Below are 20,522 nucleotides of genomic sequence, written 5' to 3' on the forward strand. Positions count from 1 at the left end.
TTGTAAAATTTTAAAAAATAGGACGCGATGGCGGTTTTCTGCTTCCAAAACACTAACTAATGATATAGACCACAATTACCAATGTCGTTTATACCAATACGTCTAATAATCTCTGAAATTTCGCGTTTTTGTAAGAACCGTTGTGGGGGAGGTCACCCTTGATCACTACTTCCTGTTATTCTATGAGAATTTGCATTGAAAGCTGATATTTAGACATTTTGAAGAACTGACCTGATTTCCTAATCGATTGTTTTGGAATTTTGGTCAAGTGCCATTTTAAATTTTCGGGATTTTATTATATTCCAAATTGTAAAGTTGATCGCGATATCTAACTTATTGAAGCCAGTCTTTATAGCGCTTTTGTAGTCACGCTTACTAAAATTAAGGATATAACCTATAATTATAAATTTTTGAAAAATTGGGCTGACCGCGATATTTCACTTACCATAGTATTGCAAGTAATTTTTAAACAATACGTCCAAAAATATCTATGATTTCACGTTTTCATAAAAAAATTGTGGGGAGGTACCCTGTCACTCCACTGATCAGTATAAAAAATAGCTAAAAACCTATTCTCAGACCTAAAAACTCCACATACAAAATTTCATCGAATTCGGTCCAGCCGTTTCGGAGGAGTTTAATTTCAATTATCATGGCAGACTCGAAGAATTTTATATGTATATGAGGAAAAGTCAAAATTTTTTAGTTTCCATGAAGCCAAGGTTTGCACTATTATAATACGCGAACTATTGTAGTTTACCAGTAACTATGACTATTGCTGGATTATTTTAGATGTTTTTGTACAAAGCTCAAAAATTTAGCAAAAAAAAAATAATTTACGTGGTAGTTACGACCGCGTAAAGGAAAAAACATAGGTAAAAACACGTTGAAGCTAAACAGGTTTTTTACATTGCTATTCGATTTCTGATTAAACCATTCAAATGACGGACATCTGTCCAAAGTAAAAGTAGGAGAATACAAAATGAAGACTACACTTCTAATGTATCACTTTCCAAAATTTCCACTGCATTCACCTTTTATGGATGCTGACATTTTGAAGCCGGATTTCAGGTGTTTTTTGTATTTTTTATGTAACTGGGACTCGCATTCGGATATTTCGAAAAACCAATTATAGGATTAAAGAACTCGCGATTTCGCATAATCTGATATGTATATTGAGTATGTAGCCCACACAGCAGCAGAGTAATCTACTGCCAAAGGCCAAAATTTAGTGTGATATTTTTTCTAAAAAACCTATTTTTGGGTACAGTATTTACAATATCGTTTTGAGTGTGCTGGTACCCCGCGATATTTTAGTTTTTCGACGATCCAGATCATATGAATCACAGATCATAAAAATCCATCTACTAGAACGGCGGAAATGGCTACTGCAAAAATTGAAAAATTTGCGAAAAATGTTTTTCAAAATATCGCTGACTAATTCGCGTTTTATGTGGATCGTTTCCATTTCAATGAAGAAAGTGAACATCACTAGCGTTTGTGCGAAAACAGCGGTTTGAAAAATTTAGCTGTATCCGATTTATCCAAAAAATACTGTGTGATGCTACATCCACGGTTCTTGATGCATTTTATTGAAATATGTTTAGATCGATGTATTTTTTCACGGTTGATAGTGAAATCGGATGCGCATAAAAAGTGTATGCACTTTGTGCAAAATATAAGCGTTATACAGTTTGTTGCACTCTAAACTGCAGACGATGCTACATCTTAGCGGCCAAAGTAAATCCTGGCAAATGTGTACAAATTAAAAGAGAAGAATTCGCTGTATTGGTAAACCGCATGCGCATCAAGTGATTTTGAGGATTTCGCGATTTACACGCATTTCAAAATGAACATTACCCGATACAATTTTATTTCAAGGTTATACCCCATTTAAAGGAACCCAACATTTATTTGAAAGATATCCATATCTTCTGCTAGATGTTAGCGTGTTTTCGAGAAGTGATTAGAATAAAAAATGTGATTTATTGCGTGAAATTTAACTAAAATAGAAGAAAAACTCCGACCTATTTTTCTTACATTTAGTTCAACTAACTCACAAAATAAATTTTAATAAATATTTTCTCTTACAAAAATTTTATAAATTTCCTCAATATATTTTTTTGTTTTCGCTATAATATGAAAACCACTAAACGGATTTGTATAGTTTTGGTTTCATTTGAATCTTCGCGATGTATAGATTACGTACATATTTTTTATATATTTTTCAGAGGCATAAGCAGGTTGAATTTTATTAAAACAAGTTGCAAACTACCAATTGTTTGGAATTCTTTCCTAATTTCCGCGAAAATGCACAACTTTTTCACTAAAGTTATGGGACCTCAGTAAACATATAGTATGTAGGGAGCCCCTAATTAAGAGAGTTTCTCAATATAATGATTAGAGTATTTTAAAGATTTTTTTCTTTTTATCAGAATTGAAACCGCCATAACTTTTGCGCGCAACAACCAAAATTAGTATCACGAACAGATTTAAGAATGGCATTTTCTTCCCAATCTATGTACCAAAAATCGTTCATGTAGCTTAAAACAAAATTTTTAATTTTTTTATGGAAAACTAAAAAATTTTGTATTTTCTTCATATAGATATTATTTCTTTCATATAATATTGTAATATTGCAGTGGACTAAGGCATGTTATTATGCTGAAATAGACGACTCATGACTCATGAAGGGGGTCATTTACTATATGGTCCCTTTGGCATATATCAAAGGGATTTTATAAAATAGCCGATATCTCGGGTTACAAAACGGATATATATCGGGCACTGTCGGATAGGTATTTTGATTACCTATCGTATGGTATATGTCGCTATATGGCACGCGGAACCGTTCGGGAGAAATAGGCCATTTACCAAACGGGCCTTTCGGTATATATAAAATAGCCGATATCTCGGGTCCCAAAACGTTTTTGGATATATATCGGGCACTGTCGGATAGGTATTTTGATTACCTATGATATGGTATATATGGCTATATGGCACGTGGAAGCGTTCCTGAGAAACACGCCATTTACTATATGGGGCCCTTCGGCATATATATAAAATAGCCGATATCTCGGGTCCGAAAACGTTTTGGGATATATATCGGGTACTGTCGAATAGGTATTTTGATTACCTATGATATGGTATATATGGCTATATGGCACGTGGAGCCGTTCCTGAGAAACACGCCATTTACTATATGGGGCCCTTCGTCATATATATAAAATGGCCTATATATCGGGTTCCAAAACGTTTTTGGATATATATCGGGCACTGTCGGATATGTATTTTGATTACCTATGATATGGTATATATGGCTATATGGCACGCGGAACCGTTCCTGAGAAACACGCCATTTACTATATGGGGCCCTTCGTCACATATATAAAATGGCCTATATATCGGGTTCCAAAACGTTTTTGGATATATATCAGGCACTGTCGGATATGTATTTTGATTACCTATGATATGGTATATATGGCTATATGGCACGTGGAACCGTTCCTGAGAAACACGTCATTTACTATATGGGGCCCTTCGTCATATATATAAAATGGCCGATATATCGGGTTCCAAAACGTTTTGGTATATATATCGGGCACTGTCGGATAGGTATTTCGATTACCTATCGTATGGTATATGTCGCTATATGGCACGCGGAACCGTTCGGGAGAAATAGGCCATTTACCAAACGGGCCTTTCGGTATATATAAAATAGCCGATATCTCGGGTCCCAAAACGTTTAGGGATATATATCGGGTACTGTCGAATAGGTATTTTGATTACCTATCGTATGGTATATGTCGATATATGGCACGCGGAACCGTTCCTGAGAAACAGACAATTTACTATATGGGCCCTTCGGCAGATATATATAATTGGCCGATATCTCGGGAACCAAAACGTTTTGGGATATATATCGGGTACTGTCGAATAGGCATTTTTATTACCTATCGTATGGTGTATGTTGCTATATGGCACGTGGGATACTTGAGGCGGAATAATAATTCATACTCAAATATCTGCTTAAATATTAATAAAATGTTGGCGTATTTTATGTAATATTATTAATTAAGCATTTTTGCATTAAATTTGTTTAATTTTTATTATAATTTAATGTGATTTCATACTTAAATTCGTGTTTTTTACCGTAAAAAGATTTTCAGTGTTGGTAAGCGTCTAAATCAAAATGGGCAGAGACGCTGGAGTTGTTTACGAATTTATTTTCACAGACATTTCTTTTGTGTAGTATTTTAATGAATATTTTTAGGACATGGCACATTAGACTAATGAGTCTGTAATCACCGCATGTTCGGGCATTTGCTTTTTTTGGTATAGCTATAAACGTGGACTTTAGCCAGTCATTTGGGTATTGTCCTGTGTCATAAATATGATTGCAGAGTTTTAACAGTAGCTGAATGTTGTTATCTTCGATTAATTTCAGAATTTCAGCGGGTACTTCATCAGGGCCGGCGGCTTTTTTATCTTTCATTGATTGGATTGCCGATTTAATTTCGTCTTCGGTGATCGGGTTTCCTGTCATGTCCGATTCGGTGATACTGTTATTTTCTGGTCTTTCGTCATCAGTAAATGTCGTTTTAATATATTTGTACCAAACACACTTTCCTTCTTCTGTCTCGAAAATAGCTTTTTTGTTTTCATCTATGAGTAGAGCGGGATGAGTTTTCCGGTATATTCCGGATGCTTCTTTTAATTTTTTGTGTAAGTTGAAGTCGTCATGTAATCTCTGTAACTTTTCAATTTCTTCGCATTGTTTGTTTAACTGGGCGTTCTTTGCAGCTCTTGTGGCGTTTTTAATTTCTTGGTTTATTTCCCAATAAGTTTCGTAGTTGCTGTTTTTGTATATTTTTCGTTTTTCGCGGAGTTCTAGAATCTCTGCTGTGATACAGGATTCTTCTTTTGGTTTGCTTTTGTTCCTAGGATATTTGTGGTTGTTTTAAAAATTGTTTTCATTTTGTCCCACAAATCTTCAATGTATTCTCTGTTGACACTGTTAAGTTCGGTGTTCATATATTCTTTTACCCTTTGTTTTATTGATGGATCCTTCAGTTTTTCTACATCAGGTTTGCTTTTTTGGTTCTTTTTTCTCGGCATTCCCAACTTTATGCGAATTTTACATAATAGGAGGTTAAGCTCTCATATAGGCCAATTTAAATAAGAACACACATTTTATTTTCCATTAAATTTTAATACACATACACATTTGCCTTCGCCACAACAAAAAGTCTTTTATGTCGCTTTCAGATGGAGATTCGGGATCACTAGACCGTTTTTTGTATGTGGGAATTTAATGAAATTGAAACAACGTGGAATTGAAATTCGATGCGGTTCCCATCACATCTAAAAACAATTCACTCGTGTGGACTGCATCGAATGATGTATTGAAATCATAACTCTGCATTGCACTACTTCCAAACTTTTTTGCTGGGTAAATCTACCTCTTTACTTATACCATGCATGTTTTTATTTTCTATCTATTCTATTCTATATTCTATCTGTTTTATTGTTTTGCTTATTCTTTCAAATCACTATACACAATTTGTATCAAAGACATAGAACTGTAAAGACTGGAAAAGATGCATAATGCACAAATGTTTATGAAACAAAGTATATAAACATTTTACCAACAACAGGTGTATGTTACTAATAAAAACCCCATTAAAGCGCAATTCGGTTTATACAAATTGTAGGAAAGCGAAGATTTGGGATCAGGATCGTATTCCATAACAGTTTCCAGTTCATTGAGTATGAATTTAGCGGTTAAAATCGCCTAAAATGGTTAACTACTTAACAGAATGTTGTTATGATATCGTAATAATAGAGCTTAACTCCATCTATTGACAAATGTTAACAATTGAGTTTTCCAATCTCAATGAATTTACATCTTTGATTTGTATTGTTTTGAAAAATAGGACAAAATATTTTAAACATATTAAAAACATTTTTATTACAACATTTATTGAAATGAAATTCATCAACATTGTGATGAAACAAACTTTTGAACATATACAGAAGCTGAATCTGTAAAGAAAACTTGGACTCCCATTCATTTTTCGGGTTTTTAGTTAATGTTCCAACAAATCAAATAAACAGTACAATCTGTTGCATATTTATTTATAGTAATTCTGACAGAATAAGCAAATAGTTTTTCACAAATTTTTCGAACTTTACCTAAACTCATTTTACGGAGTTGACTTTTGTTTTTTTATTAAATAAAAAATAAAAAATAGTGAAGAAATAAATTTCAGCCACAAAACACGACGTTAATGTTTTCTGCCGCGAGAAATAAGAATCAAAAACGATTGACATTGCTGTTATCAATTCCAGTGAGTTGTGTAGCCATCTGTAACCAAAATGTGGAACTATTAGCATATGTTTTTGGAAAATGCATTTGTTCGGGTCTTTATTGCTATACGTCTTTGTATTGTACCATGATTCCAACGCTCATAACTCCGACAAAAAATTGTTACAATCGACTTGAAAATTTTACCATATATTATTTGCTACCATAGACCAAACCCGTTCGTGGGTATTGATTTGGTTACGAAGTTTTTCGGCAAATCACACACACGCGACCCGAACGCAAAGTAAGAGAGCAAATGTTTTGATTTTTTTACTTCAGTTTTGTACTGAATGTCATGCAAGCAGGTTGATGCCGCTTTAGTTGTTTTTTTTTGGGTACACTGAAAAGATTTTGAAAATGATTTTTTGTTTTGTATTAATATTTTTAATGACGCAGAATGCCTCGTCTGCAATGCAACAATAAAAAATGTACATATATCCATCTAACCTTAGGCGTCATTATAATACGCATACAAAATATCATTTAATGACGGGAAATGTGCGAAAAAAATAATATGAGTGGATAATTTTCACTGTGAGGTTGAAATCGATGTTTAACAATTTTTATTTATTTTATCTAAATTTACCCGAATTTGGTTAATTTTATTTTATTATATTTAAGTTAAGACCCTAATGTACAAATATAAAAAGAACGAAATCGCAATCATTAATCAACTCTTAGCAATCGCAGTTTTAATAAAAGAAACTGAAGTTGATACTTCTGGCTGTGATTCACTGCATATTATTTTTAATTTTAGTCATACAAAGCGAACGCGCCAACAATATATTTTTTCTATTTGAAAATTTTGCGAAAATTTAGGCGAAGATCATTTTTAGTATTAATTTTTTTAATTTATTAATCGAGCTTTTTTATGATCTATAATGCAAATGAAAAAGGAAAGCCAACGATTCGAACCCACACACCCACCACTATGTTTGGCTCTGAACGCTAACACGCCGTGACAACTTTTTTCCTGTGTTTTTCATTTCATACTCAATATGAAAATCATCACCCTGTTCTGTTCTGTCAGTGTAATTTTACCCACACATAAACAATTTAAGCGCTCGCTCTTCTTGGTCGGCTATGCCATAGACTAATGAAAGTATAGACGAAGAAATCCTCTCACTGGAATTCTCTCATTGAGTGTGAATTGAGTCAGTTGGCTATGCACTCAATTTTTAAAATGACAATAACTATAAATGTTTAAACTATTTATTTTATTTTATTAATCAACTTTACAACAATTCTAAGCCATCAGGCCAATTAAAATGAATTAGATTATATTACATATTTGTATGTTATCACTACTCAGTGTGCATATGAAATAATCCTATTTAGTTATTTAAATTGAATCCTTACATGTAAACAATAAATGTAATACATTATGCAAAGCGCAGATATGTCACTACTCCAAAAAAGGCACTACTCTGGTAAAAGGCAATATTTGGGTATTATTTGACCTGATCTGATATGATATTCAACAATAAATTACAATTTAGTGAAAAGACTGCGTAGTTTCCGTAAGGGTGACCCCTAGAAAAAAGAAACACACTACAATTTCTCTGTCTATACATTAATTAGTCTATGTTGCTACTCATAGTTTAAAATAAGACAATAAACGATTTATGTTATTTTATAGTGGAATTCTGTAACTCATTTTTTGACTTACCGACAAAAATCGGTAAAATTAAAATGCTTATAATTTCGATAATTAACAAAATTTTTGGTATGTTAACCAAAATAAAGTTGTCGCTAATTCCTACCGATTGCAACAGTGCTTACTTTTATTGATATTTTTCATTCATAATTTTGCATTTTAATTTTACAGATTTTTGTCGGTAACTCAAAAAAGGAGTTACAGAATTTCACTACTAAAGTATACATGTTAAGTATACATCGGTTATGGAGTACAACAGAACACAATATATGTATGGGGATTTCTGAGTGAAATTGGACACATTTTCAAGATGAGGTTTTTGATTTCCTTTATTTTTTTTTCTGTGGTGATGCTGCTCATCAGCAAAACATTTTAGTATATTTTCAGATTTTTGACTAAAGGTTCCAGAGATATCGCGCCTTTAAAAAGTCGAATCCTGTAAAAACTACATACTCGTATAGTATGTAAAAAAATACTCATTTGCAGTTTTTGTTGTTTTATCAGCTATCTAATAAGAAATTTTAAAAAAATGTTTGTACAGGTCCTATTTGGTAGTGGGATTCGAATGACTACTATTTTTTTCTTAATTTTTTTTTTTTAATTTGTCAATACAATACCTTTATACCAGTGCACAGTGTCCAATTTCCCAAAAAAAAAAAAAAAACTGAAACCAAATAACTCATAATTACTATAACAAAATATGAAAATGATCTTAAAAATGTTTCAACAATATTGTCAACTGACTCTGTGTAAAATTTCATTGAGCTTAGACAATTTATTATTCGGAATTTAACTTTTTGGTAGTGAGTGTTTTTCACCACAAACGAAAATGCATGTCTCTTAAGAAAAAAAAAAATTAGTGGAGACGTCAACATAATGTCTGTAATTATATTAAAATAAAAAAAATTAACAAAAAAAATAAATTATTAAAAAATTATTTTAATTTTGGCATTTTTGCCGATGAACTATCCCAATTTTAACATTTTGACACTTTTATTTTAATGACAAATATCTTTGCTTCTGTTTTGTGTATTATAACCATGTAACCTGCTAATCAAGAAGCAACTCTAATCACAAAAACATCCCTCGTTTGTCTATTTGCTGCTACGAATGGTCAGCCGAGTGCAGTGCTAAATATGTAGCGTGCTTGTCGTTTATGCGAAACGAAAAAAAGCTTACGTGTAAAATAGGTGTGTGTGTCCGTCATGTATGTATGTAGCAGTTGATATGCACAGCTAATGCTAATGTTTTTAAATGCTGTCTTTTAAAGCCTATTTTTCAGTAGATCTTTTTTCATCTGGAAGAGTATATCTTCAACTACTTTTGACATTATTTTAATTAATCGAGCTATATGACCTAAGGAGATCCTATTGAAAAACTAAATCTAACGAAGTCCTACACATCAACCGCTACGCGACGATCGTTTCGTTAGCTGGTTAGGTTAACATCATCAGGCATATTATACATATCGTCGGTGTCATGCTTACGTGTTCCATACGTCATTTGCCTGATTCGAGAAAAACTCAAGTTAATGTTCGAGTCAATACAGTCTAAAAGTGGTGCAAAAATTCAATACTTGAAAAGCACAATTCTAAATTAACTAAACTCAAAGAATATATCGGAAGTTGGTTTTAGTCAGATATCTGTTATAGTCTGGAAGTTATGGCCAATTTTTACAATTGCAAAAAGTTGCTGATTTGTTCCATGGGTTCTTTTTTTTCGTGTTTTTGGCAGTTTGTTTCACATGGAACATGTTATGTCACATTTCACCAAACCAACTTTTTGTCAATTATGTTCCACCTCCCTTACTCAGGGGGTTAAATAAAACAGTGGTATGAGAAAGAAAAACATTAGATATCATTTTTAAATGTTTCCTTTACATTTATTTAAGGGGTTGCCACTTGTCACTTTGAAGAATCGCGATTTTTGTTTAGTTTATCTTATATATTTTGTGTTAGTAGGAGGCGTTAAAGTTAAGCAAAAATAAATTTAGTTTCATATAACAGTACAATATTTTAAAATGTTTAGATTTAAAAACTATTATTCTTCAGCTTTTAAACCAAGTCCTTTAAAACAATTTGTTTTTCATTTTTGTCTTTTTTTGTTCCATACGCCAAACGACATGGATATGGAACTAAAAAGTTCAAAATTTTTTTGTTCCATACGCCAGGCTTTATGGATATGGAACAAAATGATAAATTTTTCGGTGCCGCAAGGCGAATATGGATAAGAGATAAAGAAAAACCGACTAAATAATCTTAAAGAGCATGCTTCAAAACCTTGTAAGGTACCTTTATCTCAAAATGTCAAATCTGGCGTATGGAACACTTAAGCATGACACCGACGATATGTTAGATATGTAGCTTTTTGTTCTTGAAAAATATTGCATAGTTTTGTGGTAAATGGCTACCTTGAAAAATGAGTTAGAGAATCGTGCAACAGAAGTGTCGAGCTGCCACCGAAGTGAAGAAGAAAGTGGCATATACGGCTAATATGAAATCGGTGGCAACACGTAGAACCGAGAAAGGTATCGGAGAAAGTGTTTCTAGAAAAAAGGAGAGACAAAACGGGACTGTGAAAAATTAATCAGGCTCAGAAGTAAAAAAAAGTCCGGAAATATTAAAAAACAGTGATACATCAAGCAGACGACGTTATTTCAACTCTGCACATTAACTCCAAAATGTCACCAAATTTTTTAATATACATTCCCTTACGAATTTTATATAACACCTTCCTATCTTATTCCTACCTCTCATTTTATTCGTTCTTACAAAGTCTCTAATCTTGAAGAATGTGCGAACAAAATAAAAATATATTGCAACAAACCCCAAACGAATCAATCGATTTCATTTTCTGTTCGATAAAACGACACCTATGTATGTACGCTAAAGCAGAAAGTGCCGTGGCTACAAACCAAATTTAACGCAGACAGCAACAACCTTATTGCGGCAGTTTTATGGGCCAAGGTGGTTTAGCTATACGGAATGTAGTAGCACATTGACGGTCAATACACAAAAGCTCTGTAGCACATGTCCAAACTTTGAGAACAGTATTTTTGAATGAAAGCCATGTGTAATGATGGCTACTGACATGTCGTCTGTCATAACATTGCAAAAGATAGTCAAAATATGCGATTTCTATTCCTTTAAAACTTTGTTGTTATAATGACATGACGTACCTACAACTCGTATGTATGTGACAGTCGATTTTATCAATTGACTCACAAACGCTAATAACTTTTATCTATGTATGCCTATTTGCCCGTTAATAATAAATAAAATTACCAATATGCGTAATGTAGCTGCTTATCGATTTTAAGGGGATGGGTAACCCATTCAAGTTAGCATACCTTTTGTGATAAAACATACATGGACTTATTTTTCCTGTAATCGGACCTTCTTTTAAAAATACCAAAAAGTCGGTGGGTAATATACATAGGGGTGCATACAAATCTACACAAACATATGCAATATTAACCCAGTTTTACGCTAATTATACCCTACACCACTATGTGTGGAGGGTATTATAAGTTGGTTTTGGCCAAAAAGTTTGTAACGCATCGAAATAATGGTCGTAGACCCATACTTATATATACCAAAATGAATGTCTCGATGAGCTGAGTCGATCTGGCTATGTGTGTCCGTCCGTCAGTCCGTCCGTCTGTCCATCTAAACCTTGTAATCACGCTACAGGTCGCAATTTTGATCGGATCGTCACCAAATTTTGGGTGTTGATGAGGGTCTCGGAGGGGAAGAAGCCTATTGATTTTGGTGATGGTCGGATAATATTCAGGGGGTCGGAATGGGCAAAAAACTTATTTGGGGAAAAAGTCAAAGTTTTATTTCAAAGCGAATATCTCCGCATCTATAATGGGTATATCAAAAGCAAAACCTGCTAATGAAAGTAGAAAAGATCACCTTTACAACGATGTATAGTAGGTTGTCGTAGGTGGTCAAGCAACGAAGAAATCGCAATAGTCGCTAATACAACCCATCTTTTTATTTTTGCGATTTGAGTTATAATGACGAATATCACAACTTTGGTTGGAAATTTTCCAAAAGCAAAGCCTGACTATGAAATATCCCACCTTTACAATGATGCACAGTAGTTTGGCGTAGGTGGCCAAATAACGGAGATATAGCAATAGTCGGTAATACATCCCATTTTTCAATTTTTTTCAAAATCGATCGGATCGTCACCAACATTTGGGAATTAATGGGGGTCCCACAGAGAAAGATGCCTATAGATTTTGATGATGGTCGGATAATATTCAGGGGTCAGAATGGGCAAAAACTTATTTGGAGAAAAGGTCAACGTTTTATTTCAAAGCCAATAGCGCTGTTTCTTTAAGAGGTATATCAAAAGCAAAACCTGGCAAGGAAAGTAGAAAATATCACCTTTACAACGATGTACAGTAGGCTGTCTTAGGTGGTCAAACAACAGAGATATCGCAATAGTCGATAATGCATCCCATTTTCCGATTTTTTTGTAATCACGCTACAGGTCGCAATTTTGATCGGATGGTCACGAAATTTTTGGGAGTTGATGCGAGACCCACAGAGGAAGAATCTTATTAAATTTGGTGATGGTCGGATAATATTCAAGAGTCGGAATAAGCAAAAAGCATATGTGGAGAAAAGTCAACGTTTTTTTTCTTATGCGAATATATCCGCTTCTGGTAGGAGTATTACAAAAAGAAGGCCCGCCAATGGCAGAAGAAAAGATCTCCTTTATATTGATGCAAAGTATGTTGGCGTAAGTTGGCATTCAACCGAGATATCGCAAAAGTCAGTAATATATCCATTTTTTAATTTTTTGTAATCACGCTACCGGTTGGAATTTTGATCGGATAGTCACGAGATTTCTGGGGTAGATGCGGGCCCCACAGAGGAAGAAGCCTATTGATTGTGGTGATAGTCGGATAATATTTAGAGGTCGGAATGGGGAAAAACTCTTGTGGAGACAAATTCAAAGTTTTATTCTTTGTGAATATATCGGCTTCTAGTAGGGATATTCCAACGGCAAAGCCTTAAATAGAAGAAGAAAATATTACCTTTAAATTGGTGTAAAGTAGGTTGGCGAAGGTGGCCAAGCAAGGGAGACACCACAATGCATCCAATCCTTCCATTTTTTGCAATCACGCTACAGGTCGCAATTTTGATCGGATGGTCACGAAATTTTGGGTGCTTATGGGGTCCCGAGAGAAAGAGGCATATTATGTTTGATGGTATTCGGATTATATTCCCTAAATGAAATGTTTACCTGTGAAAAGCTTATGCACAGGGGTAGTGGTGTAGGGTAACACATAGTCGGCCCCGCCCCGACTATAGCCTTTGCTCACTTGTTTTTGCAATAAGTGGATGAAAAAGGGGGTGGGTACTCTCGTGCCATATTACGTGTAAAGTTTAGTGCTAATTTATAAATTTTATATATGTTTTTGTCCTTTATATGTATCTTAAACCAAAAAGTAAAGGCAACATGTTATAATGGACTATCGTAGTCTTTTAGAGAAACAATGCCTCTATTAAATATTTATTTCTTTCTCATTTCAGTCTAAATAACATTAAAATGTCAAACGAACAAAAGCAACGTATTCAAGTACCAGATGCACTGCGTGAAGTTCTATTGGAATTCTCCATTGCCTACCTGCTGGAACAGCCGGGCGATGTGGTCGATTTTGCTGTTGAATACTTTACAAAACTGCAAGAATCACGCCGGCTAACGGCTTTCAATCGAGACAATGATCGTGGTTCAGTTGATGATAGTGTCATGTCTCAGGAAGATGATGACGGTAAGTTGTTCAATGATTGTGTGTCATTCGTTACCGTATCCTATACATATTCAATAGAATAAGACTCGAATTTCGTTTGTCTTGCCGAAAACTGGCAATAAAAAGTTAGAACATTTATTCGAGAATGCAAAGAGAAATACGATCTGATCAAAAACTTAAGTATTTATTTATACATCAATAACTATCTTGTCCCCTTGAATGTAATGCCCCTCAGATAAAAAATACTTATTCCAGGGTGTATTCCAATTCTCGAAACACTTACGCGCTTTTTGGTATAGCCAACAGCTCCTGTTTCGCTTTTGCTTTTATTTCCTCAATCGCAGCAAAACGCTTTCCCTTCATTGGTGTCTCCAGTTTTTGGAAGAGGAAAAATTCAGCTGATCAGCAAACTGATGTGTTATCATGGTGCAAAATTGATGATTGGTTTTTCCACAATCCTGTACGTTTCTGACGATTGGCTTCGCGCCAACGACGCATAACTTCAAGGTAGTATTTCTTATTGAATTCATTATGCATTACGCCATTGCAGTCGAAGAGAAAAGTGAGCACAACCTCATCACATTTGACCGACCTTGACGTGCTTTTTTCGGTAGTCTTCCTTAAAACAGTTATACCACAAAACTTAATACAGTTTCATTGATCCATTTTGTTGAGTAAAGAAATCGAAGAAGACACCAAAACGAGTCTAATCTTTTTATCTGAGAGAAAAAACGAAATTTGAAAATAACGGTTATTTTTTCCGATTTATACAAGATATGAAGTATTTAAGTTTTTTTTTATATTTTGTTTCGTGTGTTTGAAGTAAACATGGTCATTCAGTTGTATTCATATCCGATTTATATAAGAATTATTCGACGAAAACAAAGTAAAGTCAAAAATTGAAGTAAAAACTTGGCTCATTTGAATAGAACCCCTCTTTAGAACTTGAGTATACAGAAAGATTGTATTAGAATATGGACTATATAACTATTGATTTCGCGTTTATTGAATGGAAGACCACCGTTTAAATTGTTTGTGTAGCGATGAAGGTGTTTTATGGTATTGTAACGCACTACTAATTACACTGTGCGACAAAAAAATGACAAGGAAAATCGAGTAGATTATGAAAGTAGAGCTAAAAATATGAGACAAGTGTATCGGTGTTTTTAAAGTTTACGTCGGAAAGTAACCAAAACAGACGCGGCAAGTTCCGCCCATTTTAACATTTTTCAAAATATTCGAGTTTAGATATCTTGGAATCTTTGCATTTCAGGTATATAGTGTCTTTAGCAACTTTACTTAGGAGGGTGTGGGAAATATTTTTGTTAAAAATGTTAACCCTCATGCGGTTCATCAAAGGGATAGTTTATTCTGATACTCACAGTGAAATTTTGTGTAGAATTTTTCATCCTTTGACACCTTTCACCTATAAGCAAGATTTATATTACTTCCATGTATCAACTAGAAAAAAGAAGGAAAAAATTTTCATCAAAAAAATTGGGAAATATTTTCATGTTTTTTTCAGCAAAAATGATACTGATATTTTCATGCTATAGAATTTAAATAGACATTTCATTTCTTTGGTGACCTATGGTGAAATTTGACGAATAATATTTTTGTCTCTGACATCATCTCTCTAAAATTATGTTTTGTGGGACAATTTTGAATAAACTCAGACGAAGTCCGACTTTAACCCTAAAACATGCTTTTCATTTTTAGAGATTTCTGGCGATTAGACAAGAGTTACAGATTTGGTGTATTCTGGACTTACAGTGAAATTTTATGGCGAACAATTTTGTAGAATATTCGGATTTGATACGATCACATTTTTAATGAGTTTTTGAAAGATTTTCGAAAAAAGGACAAAAAAGACCCCTTTGTTGAACCGCATGAGGGTTATAATTTTTAACAAAAATATTTCCTACACCCTCCTTAGTAGTTGCCAAAGATACTCTATACCTGAAATGCAAGGATTCCAAGATATGTAAACTCGAATATTTCGAAACATTTTAAAATGGGCGGAACTTGTCCCGCCTATTTTGATTACATTCCGACGTAAACTTTAAAAACGCCGATATACGTGTCTCATATTTTTAGCTCTACTTTCATAATGTAATCGGTTTTCCCATAATTTTGAAAAAAATGAATTTTGTTTCACAGTCTTATGAATGACTTGGACGTCAATTTCTTTCACCCTAAATGCGCACGACAAATTAAAAAGGAATTCTAATTCAAAGAGGTAAATATTTTCTAAAATGTATGAGAATGGCTTATGCGTAAAATGTACAACTCTAGTGGACAGTACGCTTCCAAAAATTAACTTGTTGAAGGAATTAGGCAAGCCTTGTCAGGCATTACACTTGATTATAAAAAGAATCCTTGCTAAAGCAGGATATACGGGTGTATTCGTAATCAGGAGGGATATACTAATATGCATTTAATATTACTGAAAGTGCTTCGCTTTCAATATAGAGTGCATATGCATCGATATTCTAATACAATCTTTCTGTATACCCAAGTTTTAAAGGAGGGTTCTATTCAAATGAGCCAAATTTTTTTACTTCAATTTTTGACTTTGCTTCACGACTTCATATATTGTATAAACCTGAAAAAATGGAGGTTCAAAAAAAAAATCGGTAGGGGTTCTATACAAGAGAGCGGAGCTGTATTTCTTGAGTTAAATTAAAAAAATAGGAAACAAAATAAGGGAAAATAAGCTCCAAGTCTGTTCCAGAATCTTTCCTTTATGATATCGAAAAAATTTTAAAAATTAGTAGATTCTTGCAGTTCTGGAACAGAGCGTATATTTCTCTGAATACGAATTTGAAAGCGCACAACCTTGTGGTTATTTTCGATTTGAACTCTTGTTAAAGTTTTTGGGGAGAACATGTTTATTAAGAAGTTCCAATAACTTGTTTTCAAATAAAATTCTTTGTACTATTTTACTAGAGGTAAAGATTTTGGTGGTTTTAAGAGTAACTCCCTTTCCTTTTTTACAGTGTGGATGTATAAAGGTTTGTTTAGCCCAAGAACTTTGACGTTTCGTTAAAATATTGTTGTAGACTATTATATTGCCAGCCGATTACAACTGTTTTTCTTTACTTGTTTCTATTTATAAACGTCACATTTTTTTACATTAGCTTTTAAGTGGAACAAAAACAAATTACACACCTCAGCACCCTCGAAAACACCACCGACAACAATACCAGTCGGAAGGAAGTAAATTCAATTTCATTTCACCCGAAAACACGTTTCACCCTCCCATACGTCATTACATGCCCATACAACAACATACTTGGTGTTTATTAAACAAGGACAGAGTTTGCTGGCACGCGCCACCTTTGCACACTTCATAACCAAAGCTTTTTATAGACAGCTATTTATACATATGTACATATATACATACTGCAACAAAAAATGGTCATATACATACATATATAAATACATAGCCACACTGTATGTTAAATAACTCAATATTGGAGAAAACAAAACACGCCAATAGGACAATTCACAATACCAATGACGATAACATCGAACCATGGCCTGCTTGACCTGTAAACAAGATTGCAGCGAACGAGTTACTGACACATCTCACATAATGCTGAGCACCACTTAAAAGGGTCTTCCAACCCGCATGTAAAAATGTTGTATATTTATGTTTAAAGCTTCAGCCATCCAAACATTTCGCTTTTTATTAGGATGAAATGAATAGGGCCAGCCATCCTCATATTTGTATGGCGTCTGTCAACAACAAAATATTTGCAAGCGAAACCAACAATAAAACAACTGACTTGTCAAAAAATAACGCGAGTTTTTATTATTTACACAAAAATCGAAAATGGTTTTTGTTTATAATTTTGCTCCATAGGTTCTTTTAGCACGTTACATCCTAGTATGAGTGCAATCGTCTACAGTCCTCATTTATGTGGACAAGAAGAGAAACAACAACAACAAACGAAGAAGCCAATCTAATTTATAGAATTAGACGTGTTTGAGAAGTCTGTTCCGTCATATTTATTAGAGCAGAAAGTGGATGGATGTTGTTGATGATGTAATTGTTTAACAGGCCTCACTCACCACTGGTGTGCATTTAAATCTGCATTTTCGCATCACTTTGATAATGTTATAGAATGGAAAAAGGTATCTATCTATTAAATTGTGGTGCAAATTTTTGGAAGTTAGATGTGTATGTGCAAAAAGAAAAAAAAAATACTTAAGGATTTCGTTATCCTGGAAGAACCTTAGAAATTAGTCGGAATAGTTTTGGCATGGGAAAAATGTTTTAAAGAAATAACGTTTACGTGCCTCTCATTACTAATAGTAAACAGCGGCACGTTTCCAACCTTTTCTTGGCTGGCATCCGGCGCTCGGTTAGCTATTACTCTGACTATTTTGCCACCCCATGCACGTCTTTCACTTTAGTGCAATGAAATAAATTAAAAGGCATTATTTCACTACATTTATGATATAGCACATTCAATACTACCTCACAATGAATAAAATTATGTAATTTGTTATTTATGTAAAGCAAGAATCCGGCAAAAAGTTTGCATCTAAAGATGCAGTTCGTGGTAAAAATATGCACCCAAAAATGCATTCTATCACTAGTGCATGTTTTACTGCACTGCATATTTTTGTATAGGTTAGGGGATGTGTGTGACTACGCCACTCGGAGATCTTCCGGTCCGTAGTGCTCATCCAATGTTATAAGAAAGAAAGTAAGGTTTGGGATAGAGTACCTGTAAGATGAAGAGAAACCAAGAATACAAAAAAAGAAATGGTAAATGTTATTTATAGAAGTAGAATTGTTGACAATTATGAGGTGATGATTTTATGGGGGTGATGATTGGTGATGGTCGGGAATGAATGTCGGGAACGATATTTGAATAGATTGTTGGACTTAGTCGCAAATTGCCACCTAGTATATCAGTCACTTGCGAGCTATGTAGAATCATAGGTTTGATGCTGGGTTAGAGGCCGCTGGCCGAAACACTTTGGTTTCGGGGCAATCCGTATCTTCTTCATATTGACCCGCTAAATTTGTTGGAGATTGTTGTTTTGGAGATTGTTTTGTTTCCCTATGCCTATTTTTGCATCAAAAAATAAAAGGTACTTTTGTTCATGACATTTTGTATTAACAGTATAAAACAATTCATACCCTATACCCCCTCCAGAGGAAAAAGAGGGGAGAATGCTGAGGTTATGGTTATCTGCACAGCAGCACAAAACTGTAACCAGCGTATTTACTTGCTCTTTGCACTGGAAATATTTTTGGCCACTTTCTTCATACAAGTTGATCCACTGTGCGTCTGTGAGAAACAGGTCATTTATTTTTTTATTTACCATTCTGAATATAAAAATTTGAAAATGAGTTCAAATAGGGTTAGTAAAAAGGGTTTTTAATTTTTTCAAAGAATTTTTTTAATAACAATTAAAAAAGTATCAGTCGGCTTTGCCGACAGAGATATGTATACCCTTAGCCTTTGTGAATTTAAACTTTCATCTTTAGAATTTTGTGGCCCTTTTTGGACATTTTAAACTTGCCGACAAAAATGTGGAGTAGGAAGTATGGACCAAATCGATCACTTTCTTTAAGAGTTATCGTGTGCACAATATTTCCGAACATTTCTGAACTTTTGTGGGGGAGGTATCTGAAGGAGTTGACCGATATGGCCCATCTTCGAGGTTGAACTCAGTTGGAACAAAATATTACGAAGGCCAAATTTTAGACAGAATCGGAAGATCCGTTCGAGAGTTATCTTGCGCTCCAACCACTACACACCATGTCATAGGGGTTTTTTGTACCTTTCTGGCTATTTACTCATGAAGTATGGACCTGCCCCCAATGGAACTTGTACCGTCGGGGGCAGTAAATACAAGTTGTAAAAACCAAAATCAAAGCGATTCGAGGGCTAGCCCTAAACTGAACTTCTACAAAAATTTGGGGTGGGAGGTACCCGAAGGAGTGGCCTTGACCTCATCTTAATCTGATAGAAATTTCACGATGTGCCATGTATGGACTAAATCGGTTACTCCCTTCAATAGTTATCGTGCGCACAAATTTTCCGAACATATTCGAACTTGTGGGGAGGTACCGGAAGGAGTGGACCGATATAACCGATTTCCGAACTTAAACTAAGTTTAGGCAAAATATTGCGATACCAAATATTTGGTTCGAATAGGTTGATCCGTTGGAGAGTTATCGTGCGCATCAGCCAGCCAGATAGACGGACGGACATCGCTAAATCTACTCCGAATTGTCTGAAACGGATTTCGTCCAAACATATTTGAGGTCTAAGATCCTTATTTCGATCAGCCACATTTTGCCCGTATGAGGGTATAAAAATTCGTTAAACAAAACTTCACAGCAAAGCTCGGCTGCCCCGGCTGAGGTTTGTACTTTGGCCCTCTCCATCAAACAGAAAATGTTGTCGAGGTCTTAGCGTTCTAAGCCACTGCCAATCTATCATATCAAACTTCCCAAATGGAAGACATTACAATTCATGAAGAAAACCCATCTTCGATGATTGATGATTGCTTATGACTGTAGTATTCCCCCACTGCACAGTGTCCAATTTTACGAAAAACATGGCCAAAACTCTAAAAATTAATGGATTTTGACCTAACTTTGGGTTCTTATGTTTTAATTTTATTTAACTCTCAGACGGTCATTAAAGGGGTATCAATTTTTACTATAGGTCCTAGAATAAACCAAAACTCTATATCTT

The 20,522-nt window shown here is 34.4% G+C and overlaps 1 protein-coding gene across 11 annotated transcripts in view; it reads left to right on the forward strand.

Moving 5' to 3' along the window:
• Positions 1–20,522, forward strand: part of Pka-R2 (cAMP-dependent protein kinase type II regulatory subunit) — a 78,724-nt gene that overhangs the window by 31,436 nt on the left and 26,766 nt on the right. For all 11 annotated transcript variants that reach the window (XM_073955453.1, XM_073955455.1, XM_073955456.1 and 8 more), the window contains one exon: positions 13,577–13,815. In XM_073955453.1, the coding sequence (XP_073811554.1) occupies positions 13,593–13,815 (223 nt within the window). In that variant the 5' untranslated portion in view covers positions 13,577–13,592. The remainder of the gene's footprint in view (positions 1–13,576; positions 13,816–20,522) is intronic.

Source organism: Musca autumnalis, unplaced genomic scaffold, assembly GCF_047663935.1.
Source record: "Musca autumnalis isolate F117 unplaced genomic scaffold, ASM4766393v1 scaffold_5, whole genome shotgun sequence".
Taxonomy (NCBI): domain Eukaryota; kingdom Metazoa; phylum Arthropoda; class Insecta; order Diptera; family Muscidae; genus Musca; species Musca autumnalis.